General features: G+C 40.2%; 1 protein-coding gene across 8 annotated transcripts in view; it reads right to left on the reverse strand.

The window, feature by feature from the left end:
* The window catches only part of SCAF8 (SR-related CTD associated factor 8), a 291621-nt gene extending 286491 nt beyond the window's left edge, over nt 1-5130 (reverse strand). For 7 of the 8 annotated variants that reach the window (XR_011164758.1, XR_011164756.1, XR_011164757.1 and 4 more), the window contains exon 1: nt 4951-5130. Coding sequence is in view for 3 of the 8 variants with exons in the window: in XM_069069622.1 (XP_068925723.1) it covers nt 4951-4980 (30 nt within the window). In the remaining 5 variants the exon portion in view is untranslated. The remainder of the gene's footprint in view (nt 1-4950) is intronic. The other variant, XM_069069624.1, reaches the window with a different exon arrangement.
* Between the last annotated feature and the right edge of the window lie 8220 nt (nt 5131-13350).

Below are 13350 nucleotides of genomic sequence, written 5' to 3' on the forward strand. Positions count from 1 at the left end.
CTTTATCTAACATTAGTTATTTTATTATAAATGGAGATATGGTGGCAGGATTGATAAAGTACTTCTGGTTGGTAGAACATTATTATTAAAAGTTTTTATTACACATAAATTTTATGCCGGGGGCAAAAACAACCAAGGAAAAAATTCTGACCAAAAAAAGAATAATGTATTAAAATCTGGAATAAAATAAAATCCTGTTTTGTGGAACAACTGACGAAATGAAATTTATATATTCTAATTTCAGAAAAGGAAAATTACTATCTAATCTCAGGAACTCTTTCCTATCTAACATCAGGAATTTTTTTTAACTTCCAGTTTCAATATCCTCTACCATTCTTCATCTACTATATCATTCAATAAAAATCAGAATAAGATGATACAGAATTCACAATAAAGAAATAATAAAAAGTATTTCCAAATCAGAGATTTTTATTTAGAAGGAACAGGGAGTCTAATTTAATTTCTCATTTTGCAGATGAGGAAACTGAGGCCCAAATAGATGCTGTGACAACTTACAGAGCTAAGATTGAACTATGGCTTCCTGACCCCAAACATAATTCTTCTTAGACTGCATTACCAATGTAGAACATTTTTTAAAAAAGAGTTTCTGTTTAACCTTCAGCAAATAAGAAAATTCATACACTGGAATCATTCCATTCCCATATCATTTTAATAAACAAGACAAGAAGAAAAGGTGGTAGACATGCTGTAGACTCAAATTACCATGAAATTAAGAAAAAAAATGAAATGTAATTTCAAAATTTCAGTACGTCTCCAATTTTCTTTATATATGCCATTTCAATGCATAAACTGTACATAAATTTCATGTTCCCTTGCAGGTAAGTTCATTGTTGTTGCCCATTTTTTTCCCTATCGATTCATTTCATATCTATGACCTCCCCCCAAAGCCAGATGTAGATGCTGTGGAGTCCTGGAAAAATACCCGAATTAAAGTCACAGTGCAGACTCTGTTTATGGAACTGGAGATAGGTTATACTTTGGGGATAGCTGTGAAGATACAGACAGCAGGACAGTGGGAAGTGCAATGGAAATATCATATGGCATGCTGGTTCTGGAGTTCTTAGCCCTATAAGTAACCACGCTATTAAGTTATCTTACTAACTTAAATGTCCTAAAAGAAGGAATCCTGAAAGCTCAGGGGATCCAAAGAGCCTGGAAGATCATTAGACTTTGACTTTCTGATTAAAATAAATGCAAATATGAAGCCAACTTCCAGATTCTTCTAAAATATTTCCTATCTTATGGAAACCCAGAAATCTTACACCTCAACCAAGACAATACAGCTCAGTGTACTCAAAGCAGTGAGAGAAATGAGGGACAAATAAAAACAGCAAAAGATATATAACTATATGAAATTGAGCACATGCTATCTTAAAAATCCTCCTGGGAACAAAACCTCAGTAACTAGTTAGCTTAAAGCTCTAATATTTGAGGAAGCCAAGGCCCTGACTAAGCCTACCCAACTCATTGAATTAGTATTATTTCATTTTACATTTTTTTTAATGTATAATACTTTAAATAGCCAAAGTTGTTTCACACATACAAGTGTTCTCCCACAAGACTAAGAAATGAAAGGCAAGGATCATGCCTTTTTATTTTACCTTCCTACCACAATAATTTGTACCTAGTTAGTACTACCATATAATGTGTAGGTATATACATTATGTGTGTATATATACACATACATGATGTGCATGCATATGTGTGTATACATACATGTAAATACACACACAATATGCGCACACACATATACGTATATATATACATATATAGCCATATCATGAGCAATCAAAGAGGGTCTTCAGAAACCATAAATTTAAATGGTCCTATTTAGGAAACATCTTTTAACAAAAGCCTGGCTCCCAGATGATTTCCCCATCCCACTGCAGCACAAACCTCCCCCACACACACAACCCCACCCCCCTCCCACCAGGCAACTCTTACAGTGGCCCAATAGTATGGTGGATTACAGAAATAATTTTGCCCATAGACTTACCTAAAGCATTTTGACCCTACCTCATAGCAACTTGGGAGTGAGGATTAGGGAGACTGTCCTTTTACTAAATGGCAAGTAATAATTAGAAATTTTAATTTAGCTCAAAGCTAGCTAGCTAGTATCATAGGCAATAATCAATTAGATGTTGTCTAATGTCAATCTCATTTAAATTTAGAATAAACAGAAGTTTACCAAATGGCTCAAAATAAGAATGGATATCCTATCATCAGTTGGGTTATCAGTAGTTTACTCTACTTATTCCAAGAGTGCTTGTAGAAAATTGGGAAGCAATGCAGCTATTTTCTATTTTTAACTTTCGCTTTATTTCATCTATAGGACTAGAAGTTTAAAATAAGTATCAAAGTTATATGCCAGTCAATAGCTGAAGATAAAATTCTGACCCCTAAGTTTTTGTACCTTAATACTGCACTCAACTACATTTTTTTTCACCAAGGCTATAAAATTTAGTAGATTTAAGAAAACTTCTTAAGGTCTCAGTTTAAAGGAAAACTCCCATTGAAAAAATGTCTTCCAAAGTGACATTTTTTCATGTATAATTTTTTTAAAATAAAACTAAAAGAAAATGTTAATTACTGAGTAATTATCACTACGTGACATACTTTTAAAAATTCTCTGAACATGACAAATTTTATTTAACAATGGAACATGTGTCAAGAAAAGTTCATAGAAACTGCATTCAAATTCAAAGTATAACAGCAGCACCTATAGTTTTCTATAAGACAAATATTTTTCAGATTTATAACATAGTTCCTCAACTCTGGAGCCTGATCAATTTTTACTAATAATTTTCAAATTTGGCCAGATTCAATTTTATCTCATTTTCAAATGGAAAGCAAAAGTTTAAATATTTTGTTACAAAACAACTACACATGGCTTGTATGAGATGATTTGAACTTCTTGAAAGAAAAGTGCTACATAGAGATCAAATGTCTTGTTGCTATTTTACTGCTACACTGAAAACTTGATATCTTTATATAACTGTATAAAACATTTGGTAAATGTATTATGTAAAGGAACCCACAACCTGTATGAGTATAACTGTCATTTAAATGTTTTGAGGTGCACGAATTGGCAATCCCCACACATGTAAGAGTATGTTATTTTATCATATCTAGGTAAAAATAAGTGTTAAAGAGTTTCAGTAAGTTTTTTCCCCCTTCTTAAAGTAATATTTCATGTTGTAAACACTAATGAAATACTGTTTAAAGTTACTGTTTGTTTCCACAAGGTATGTTAAAATATTAATAAATATTAGTAATATGTAGTATCTGTTAAGTACTTTTCAATAAATGCTTTCAAAGCTTTTTATAACACTACCCAGTGTCAACTAATGTAGCGTTCACATTATATGGTTATGAATTTGGGGAAAAAAATTCTGAAAGTCTTCTATCTTTTCAATTCCTCTAATCAGTGAATATAAATTCTGTCAAACTGTCAATTTTTGATTCAGTACTTTGCACATAGTAAGTACTTAATTAATACTTTTTGATGTGAAAAAAAATTTATTTATTAAGAGTTTTTTCCCCATATAATTCCACTACACTCTGTCCTACTATGGTAAGACTTTCTATAAAGAGTTGCCCAAGTTCATTTTTGGCCTATTTTCCTAAATGGACAAAAAGCACATTTTCCCAGTACTAACTGGGAAATTTTTTAAAAGTGGAAACAATAAACTAAAGCTGTTAAGGGAATTTAAAGTTCCTTCTTACTTAAAATATAGTAACGAGAGTAGACATAAATTAGCATTAATATTATGAGAAATGTTGGCCTTACTGTAGTAAAATAACTGCTATGTTATGCACATGTAGTGATAGACAGTAAACCCCTTGCAAAATAAATGCCCAACTAGGAAACTAAAAGTGGACAGGGTGCAATTTTCTTTAAATACACAGATCTCCTGATAAAGTACTTGGTTTTCATGTGCATATACATAAGCAAAAGTATCCTAAGTTATGCATGTATTTATTTGAACTGGTACATTTCCTACTATGCTTGAGCAAAATGCTTGCTTTTATTTATTTTTTTAAGTTTAATCATAACAGAAAATAACTCTTCTTCCGGAATCTAACCAAGTCTTTCTTTAGATGAGCAGAGTCAGTGAAATACATAATGAAAATAACACAATCCAAGTGGGCCCGCTCAGTACAGTCACATAACCTTTAGGTATCACCTAAGATATCCCTGTGAGATGCTTCTGCTCTCTACCTCAGCATCCTCCTCCCTAGAAGGCACAATGATACACAGGCCTCTCTCACCATTTCCGTCTTATTTCGTGGTGTGTGTTGGGGGGCGGGGGGAGGGGGGGTGGAGAAGGAAGAGAAAGATGGAAGGAATTACAGAATAACCTCTCCTCCCTGTCTTCTATGCCCTATGCATGGTTCTCTGGGTGGTACGTTACCTAGTCAACAGCATCCCAGGAATAAACACAAACGTGTAATGGGACCACAACCGATCACCACCCCCGTAATACCTTCTCTAGACCCTTAAAGTAACCCCCCTCCAAAGTCAGTTCCTTTATCTGGTTCGAGCCACCACGGTCCCTGGCGCCCTGAGCCGGGTGCTAGGGAAGGGAGTGGGGGGAATTGAGAGGGGGGAGAAGAGAATGGAGATTGAGGAGGAAGTATTAACTACCAGAATCGAACCCCCGTCGGTTTTAGGGGGGTGCCGAGTGCTTTGGTCTCCACTCCAAACCCAAGGACATTTAAGTGGACGCGCCAAAGCCTCCAGCCCCCCATCCACATCCCCAGCCCTGGGCCCAGGAGTCCCTCCTCCCACCGAGAGCTAAGGGGGAGGGGCGGCCCGGGCATCCCCCTCCTCCCCGTATCCCGACTGCCCGGGTCCCCCCCGCCCCCCGCTGCCCTTTCCCGCGGGGTAAGGGTGGAGAAGACTGGGCTCCGGCCTGCCATACGTACTTCGCTGTTGAAGGTTTTCACGGCCTCCATGTTGTCGGTGCGAAGGCCCCAGAGCCCGGTGGCGGAAGAGGCGGCGGCGACGGCCTAGAGAGAGGCGACTCGGCCAGGGGCGGCCCAGGGGAGCTGGGGAGCGGTCGAAGGCGCTGCGGGCCGGGGTGGGAATCGAGGGGAAGGGGGGCAGGGGGCGGGCTCCCTCAGGGATGGCGAGGCCTCGGCATGGCCGCTGGGACGAGCAGAGCTCCGGGCTGGGGAACAGAAGCGCAGCCGGGGCGGGCGGGGGAGGGGCCGAGCCGCCGCGGCTCCTGCTCTTCTCCGCCCCGCGCTCGGCCTCTCTTCTCCACCCTCTGCTCCCTCCTTCTCCCCACACACTCCACCCCCTTCCACCTCCTCCTCCTCCTTCTACTGGCTCCCGCTTCTCCTCTCCACCGCTCGGGACACAGGAATCAGCAAAGGGCGGCGGCGGCGGCTATAAAGGAAGAGGAAGAGGCAAAGGCGGCGGTGGCGGTGGCGGCGACGGCGGCGGCGGCGGCGCTGGCGGCGGCAGCTGCGGCAGCCAATATGGCGGACGCGATCTGGCAGCGCAGGTCGGAGAGCAGCAGCAGCAGCGGCGGCGGCGAGCGCGCCCCCTGGCGGCCGGACAGCCGCCGCCACGGAAAGACAGGGAAGGTGGATAGAAGTGGGGGGGGGGGAGGAAGGGAGGAGCGTGAGGGGGTGGGGGAGGTTAGGGAATCATAGATGTCTGCACGGGCGGGCCAGAGTGTCCCGCGCTGACTGTCAGGAGGTAGCCTCCGCTCCTTCTCGAGCCTGGGAGCCGGGCGGTGGTGATCCCTGCAGGGCAATGGGCAGTACTGCAGTCGTGCCTATTTGCTTTGCACAGCCAAGGAGGCCTTCTTCTCTTGGTACCTCTACAAGTGTCTGGTGGGATGGGGTTGATTTCGTTATAGTTTGTTCTTAATCAGTTGTTGAGAGTCGGGCATCAAGCTTGAGAAAAAACAGCTTATAAAAGGATGTGTTGCTTCCGCCCTGCTTCGAGTTAAAGAAATCGGGTGGTGGGAGGCTGGGGGTGTTGGTAAAATGTATTTCATGCACAGCTGATTTACTGGGGTGAGGGGAGCGGGAATAACAGCGGTAATGAGGTATTGCTCTGTTAATTCGCCGTTAATGTTTTAACTCGGTTGGTCCTTTTCTAGGAAGAAAATACCCGTTTCTGATCAATTACTTAAACAATAAGCATTTGCGAACTTGGGGCTAGTGACTGGGACCTGTGATTTCATTGATATGGCAAATTCGCAGATGAGAAACTGCTGTACCAGGGCCAGGGCAGGTTAGGCAACTTCTCAGCGCCTTAGTCCTCAAGAGTCGCCTAGAGCAAGTCTCAGGACCCCTTTACACTCTTAAAAAAATTATTGAGTACGCCAAAGAGCTTTTGTCTGAGTTATATCTAAAGATTCCCGTATTAGAAATGAAAATTGATAATTTTAAAAACACCTTTAATTTTTAAATGATAATAAACTCATTACATGCTAATAATGTACATGTAGTATTTTTACGAAAAATAAATATATTATCCAAAACCAAAATATAATAAGAGTGGCATTGTTTTACATAGTTTTTGCAAATCTCTCTAATATTTGGCTTAATAGAAGAAGCTGTATTCTCATACCTGCTTCCACATTCAGTCTTGTGATATGTTGTTTTGGTTGATGTATATGAAGAAAATCTGGCCTCAAACATATGTAGTTGGAAAATGGAAAAGTATTTTAAGAGGCAAATAACATCTTAGTATTATTATGAAAATAGTGTTGACCTGACCTCATGGACCCTCTGAAAGGATCTCTGGGACCCCTAGGGGTCCTCAGATCCCAAGGAGAGCTGCTAGCCTAGAAAATTGACAGTTAAATGATTTGACCAATGTCATATAGCCAATGAGTGTCAGTCTTGAACCCAAGTGTTCATAGCCCGGAGGCTAGTGCTGTATCATTAGTCAAGGTGGCCTCTGAGCTGAGGATACAAAAACAAAAGTGAATCAGTCTAACTCAATGAGTTTATATTCTAATGAGAACACCATATATATATATATATATATATATATATATATATATATGTATATAGAGATTATATATGTAAAGTTTGAAAACACTTTACCTCTGGTGACTTAATTAGATGCTGTTCTGTTTGATTTAATCCAAAAGATTTGCACCTAGTCAAAGCAGGAGCACTGGTAAGTTGTTCAGTCATTTTGGGCAAAGATACTGGAGTTTGCTATTTTCTTCTCCAGCTCATTTTACAGATGAGGGTTAAGAGATTTACTCAGGGTCACACAGCTAGTAAGTGTCTGAGACCAGATTTGAACTCATGAAGTTGAGACGTTCTGACTTCAGTGGACCTAACACTCTATCCACTGTACCACCTAGCAGCCTGAACAAGGTGTTACTTATGCAAAGAGAAAACAAGATGATTTTTAGAGGAGTTACAATAGAAGAAGGGAAGACTAGGAAAGGCTTCATGAAGAACTGTATTTGAAGAACATAAAGAAGTGTATTTACTTCTTGAAGGAAATCAATTCAAATAGAGCCTGGCCTTTGGATGAGCAAATTGACAGGCCCCTAGGGGTTTCTAAGGCTAAACCCTGGAAATAGTTAACAGTCAACAATTCAAGAGTTAGAATCAGTTCAAGTTAGGAAGCTTTGTGGAATGTCATTCAACAAATATTTCTTTTTTCTTTTTCAAATGCTTTATTAGCTTCTGATTTACATCATTCATTTCCACCAGATTTTGAGTTACAAATTTTCTTCCCGTTTTTCCCCTACCCACCACCCCAAAATAGCAATCCCACAGGATGTCCCCTCCTCCAATCTGCTCTCTCCCATATTTTCTCCCATACCCCCTCCAACTGTCCAGTAGGGCATGGTGGATCTCTATGCCCCAGTGCCTGTATATCTTATTTTCCAATTATATGTAAAATAGTATTAATAATAGTATGTATATATATATGAAATTTTAAATATTTTATTTTAAAACTTTGAATTCCAGATTCATTCCCTTCCTCCCTTGTCACCCACCCTTATTGGGAAGATAAGCAATTCAGTATAGGTTGTACATGTGTAGATAATGCAAAACATTAACATAGTAGATATATTGTAAAAGACTGACTATATTTCCCTCCCTCCTATCCCACCTCCCACTTGTTCTATTCTCTACCTTGATCCCATCCCTTTTCAAAAGTGGGTGCTTCCAACTTCCCTCCCCCACAGCTTGCCCTCCCTTCCATCATTCCCCCTCTCATCCCCTTCCCCTCTATTCTCCTATAGGGAGAGATACCCTATTTAGTGTGTATTTCATTCCCTTACTGAGCCAAATTCAGTGAGAATAAGGTTAACCCATTCCCTTTTGCCTTCATATTCTTCCCCTCCATTGGAACCATTTTCCCTTGCCTCTTCTATATGAGATTGTTTACCCCATTCTGTCTCCATCTTCTCTCATCTTCCTCTCTCACCTCTTTCACCTTTTAAGTATCATCCCTTTCTATTAAATTGGTCCTGTGCCCTCTATCTGTGTATACCTGTAAACATATATATACACATTAACATATGTATTCATAGGCCCATATACCCTTATATATAGACATATAAATGTATATATATATATTTATTTCTCTTCCCTTCAACTATTTTCATACAGAGAAAAGTTTCATCAGTTAAAATTATTTTCCATGTAGGAATGTTAATAGTTCAACTTGGATAAGTGGCTTATGATTTCTTTTCCCTGTTTACCTTCTCAAGCTTCTCTTGCTTCTTGTATCTGAATGTCAAGTTTTCTGTTCACCTCTGGTTTTTTCATCAAGAATGCTTGAAAGTCCTCTTTTCCACTGAATGACCATATTTCCCCTGAAACATAATACTCAGTTTTGCTAGGTAAGTGATTCTTGGTTTTAATCCCAGCTCCTTTGCCCTCCGGAATATCATATTTCAGGCCCTTCAATCCCTCAGTGTAGAAGCTGCCAGATCCTGTGTTATCCTGATTGTGTTTCCACAATATTCAAATTGTTTCTTCCTGGCTGCTTGTAATATTTTCTCCTTGATCTGGGAATTCCAAAACCTGGCTATAATATTCTTAGGAGTTTTCTTTTTGGGATCTTTTTCAGGGGGTGATCAGTGGATTCTTTCAACTTCTATTTTGCCTTCTGGTTCTAAAACATCAAGCCAATTTTCCTCGAGAATTTCTTGGAGGATGATTTCTAGGTTCTTTCTTTGATCATGGCTTTCAGGTAGTCCAATAATTTTTAAATTATCTCTTCTGGATCTATTTTCCAGGTCAGTGGTTTTTCCCATGAGATATTTCACATTGCCTTCTATTCTTTCATTTGTTTGGATCTGTTTAACAGCATCTTGATTTCTCATCAAGTCACTAGCTTCCCTTCACTACATTCTAAATCTGAGGGAATGATTCTCCTCATTGAACTTTTGAGATTCTTTTTCCATCTGGAAAATTCGGCTTTTTAAGGCATTTCTCTCCTCATTGTCTTTTTGAGCCTCTTTTGCCATTTGGGTTAGTCTGCTTTTTAAGGTGTTATTTTCCTCAGTCAGGCTGTTGACTCTCATTTCATAATTTTCTTGCATCTTTCTCATTTCTCTTCCCAGTTTTTCCTCCACTTCTCTTATCTGCTTCTTAAGGTCCTCTATTGCCTGTAACCAGCTCATATTTTCCTTTGAAGCTTTTGTTGCAGGAGTTCTGACTTTACTGTCTTCCTCCTGTTCCATGCCTTGCTCCTTTTTGTCCCCAAAATAGGAGTCTAATGTTGGATTCTTCTGTTTGTTTTGCTTCCTTTGCCTGGTCATATTGCCCCTCAGTCACTTGACCCTTGGGCTTTTTGCCACAGTAGGATTCTGCTACCAGACAGGGGAGCTTCCGTCCCAAATGCTGGGGTTTTCTCAGTTGCTGGAGGTATTAGTTGGGTGCACTCTCTGAAGCCTTCACATGTTCTGGCAAACTGGTCACACACCCTAGGACCTCCATCCTAGACTGCAATCCAGATCCAAGCAAGTTAAAGCAAGAGCTATTACCCCTCAGACTGGTCACTTGGTCCCGCTACACTCTGCAGGCCAGGAGCTGAAGCTGCAAAGTGAAGCCAGCTGTGCCAAGAAGTCTCAGCAGCTTCTCACCCTGGGGGCAAAAGCCCACACTCTCCCAACTACTGGTCCCAAAGTCCATACCGCACTGACCTATCACTTTGTCCTTCACATCTATGTGTTGATAAATCTGGAAATGGCCACAGCTGCTGGTGATCTGGAGTCCCTCCAGCTAGTGGGAGCTTTAGCCCTGGGGCTCAAACCTCTGGCTCATGCGGGCCTGGGCTTGGCTCCCTGAGCGCTGCGCTGGCCAATTCCTGCCCACCTGTTGGGCTTTCCTCAGCAGGAGGTTAGCTTTTATGTATCATTTATTTTGTGGGTTCTGTAGCTCCAAAGTTTGTTCAGAATCCCCTTTTACATGAATTGGGGAAGGTGGAAGCTGGAGGCGCTTGGAGGTCTTGTTTCTACTCTGCCATCTTCAATAAATATTTCTTAAGGCTTACTGTCTATGCTGGATGGAGACTGGAGAAAGGAATACTTTCAAGGTGTGGATTCCAGGGGTGAAATGATCTTCCCAGGATTCAGAGGCTTGTGGGCATAAAGGAGAAGCCCAGAGTGAAGCCTAGAGAGAAATGAAGAAGTGCAATCCCTGTGAAAAAAAAAAAAGGAGGGGATGTCTTTGTCCTCTCCACCTTCCCATCAGCCATAGTACTTTAGAGCAAAACTACTTGACCAACAAGAGACAACATATGCGGCAGGTAGCAGATATACACTCTCCACACAGATAGAGACACTGAAATACTATGTTCAAGCAGCTTCAAGGAGGGGAACCTCTATCAACAAAGAAGAGAGCTACCCATAGACTCAAAAGAGTGCTAGCCATGGCAATACAGAGTTGAGCTGTGGAGAGATAAGTAGACGTTGGAAGCCTAACTAAGCAAACCACCCAGCAGAGGCATTGGGTGGGGAAGAGTCTACTGATAGACTCCATGAGGAGAAGAGTATTGTAGTACCAGAACAGTATTACCTTAGCTGAGCCAGGTCTAGAGTCAAGAAGACCTGAGTTCGAATCTAGCCTCAGACACTTACTAGCTATATGACCTTGGGCAAGTAACTTAACTTGTATTTGTCTGTTTCCTCTTCTGTTAAAAGGGTATAACACATACCTCCAAGGGTTGTTGTTGGGGATTAAATAAGATAATAATTGTAAAGCACTTAGCACAGTGCCTGGCACATAGTAAGCATTGTATAAGTGTTAGTTATCATAATTATTGTTATTATTATTTATAGTAAATATTTTGTAGCAGCTGTTTTACTATGCTATCTTAGTAAATGTCTTTCCTAAGAACAAATTGTATTACTCAGGGCAAAATGTGACTGTTAACAGGAAAGCACACCAGTAGGGGCTCATGAGTTATAGTAGTAGTTTGGTGCCTGGGGGTATCCTAGAAAACCTGTAACATTTGTATCTACCTCTGGAGGGCAAGCTGTGGGGAATTAACCCAAAATACAGATCCTACAATAGCATCTAGAACTATATGGGACTTTAAAGATCATCTAATCCAATCCATTCATTTTATACATGAGGAAACTGAGACCTCAGATAACTAAGTATCTAAGCTGAACTCATACAGCAGATCTGAAAATCAATACAAATAAATATTTATTAAGCCCCATCCTATATAGGAGATTGGTATGTTTGCAAAACTCAAAGCCATGCTCTTCCTGGTATTTATCACTGTCTTGACAAAGAAATGAGCAGATATCATTTCATGTGAAAGTATCTCTATAAAATCCTTTTTTGGTCTTAACTCAAAGGGGCTTCACTGAGTTTCATGGAACACAGCTTATCTTTCTTCTACATGATGGCATACGCCAATAATCACAGTGATTTTCAAGTTCTACTTCAACTTCAGGATCTCCAGAAGTGTCTGTTGAACTACATATGAGAAATTCAAAGATGACAGCTGGGATCCATAGCCTCCTAAGATTCATCCCTGGGCTAGTAAGGTCTCACCAGCACCTGCTAGAACACGGATCTCTCAACTTAAGGTTCAACTTGCTGTCTATTGTGAAATGGTAACTTTTTGGCTTTTGTCAAATTTTTCCTCGATAATATCTAAAAGGAAGCAGCAATACTATTGAAAACTTGATTCATTGACTCTGTAAATTCTTGTTTAGGCAAAATATTTTTTATTTTTAGTTTTTTTTTTTTGCTTTTTTTGGAGGGGGAAGGTAGGGTAATTGGGGTTAAGTGACTTGCCCAAGGTCACATGACTAGTTTTTTGTGTTAAGTGTCTGAGGCTGGATTTGAACTCAGGTCCTCCTGACTCCAGGGCTGGTGCTCTATTCACTGCACCACCTAGCCACCCATTTATTTTTATTTTTTTTTATAGTCCCTGGCCATAGATACAATCCCTTGTAAACATTTTCCCCAGCCTGGGCAAAGCCTAAACATTCTATAGTCTTTCCTACTTGATTAAGAAGATAGAAGGACAAATGATGATAGCATAGAGTTGGGAATGACTAATATATAATAAGATATGGCAGGTTGAGCAGGTGCTTTCTGTTGTTCTACCCAGAGACAGATAATTGTTCCATAGGAAAGATAATTTCCCTATGGTTCCTCAGAATAGCAATGTCCAGTCTACACATAACCCTTTACAATCATGTCAAGCTCTAGAAGTACAACATAAAAAAAGATAGACCTAGAATTCTGTTTCCAGAGTATCCTCCCCTCAAAAGACCCCCTCAGAATCCTACCTAATCAATTAGAAGCCAAGAAGTTGAGGATATTGTACGAAAGAGTTTAGTTCAATTTAAGTTGGACTAAATGATCTCTCTTTCCATCTCTGCAATTGTGTCTGATAAATATTTAACTGCTCTTTACTATGTGTCCCATACATGGGTTGGGGTAGGAGTAGGAGTACTGGATTTGCTGGCAGAGAATTTAGGTTAATCTTGTAGTTCTACTTACTACTAATATGAGGCCAAACACTTAATTTCTCTGGGTCTTAATTTCCTCATCTCTAAAATGAAGAAGTTGTAGTAGTTATTCTTTAAGGCCCCTTCCAGCTCTAAGTGAATAATATTATTGCCAGATGACTCGGGAAGAATAAGTGTTCTTCAAGAAGGAAGGCAAACAACAACCTCTCTGAGTAGTAGTAGGAGCTGCCCTACTGGGGACCCAACTGCCACTGGTCAGTTGGGCAACATAGCTCTTTTCTTTTCTTTTTCTTTCTCTCTTTCTTTCTCTCTCTCTTTCTTTCTCTTCTTTCTTTCTCTTCTTTCTTTCTTTCTTTCTTTCTTTCTTTCTTTCTTTCTTTCTTTC

The sequence above is a fragment of the Petaurus breviceps genome, unplaced genomic scaffold, assembly GCF_028583685.1.
Source record: "Petaurus breviceps papuanus isolate PSGF00001 unplaced genomic scaffold, PetGlider_PUasm1.0 90784, whole genome shotgun sequence".
Lineage (NCBI taxonomy): Eukaryota > Metazoa > Chordata > Mammalia > Diprotodontia > Petauridae > Petaurus > Petaurus breviceps.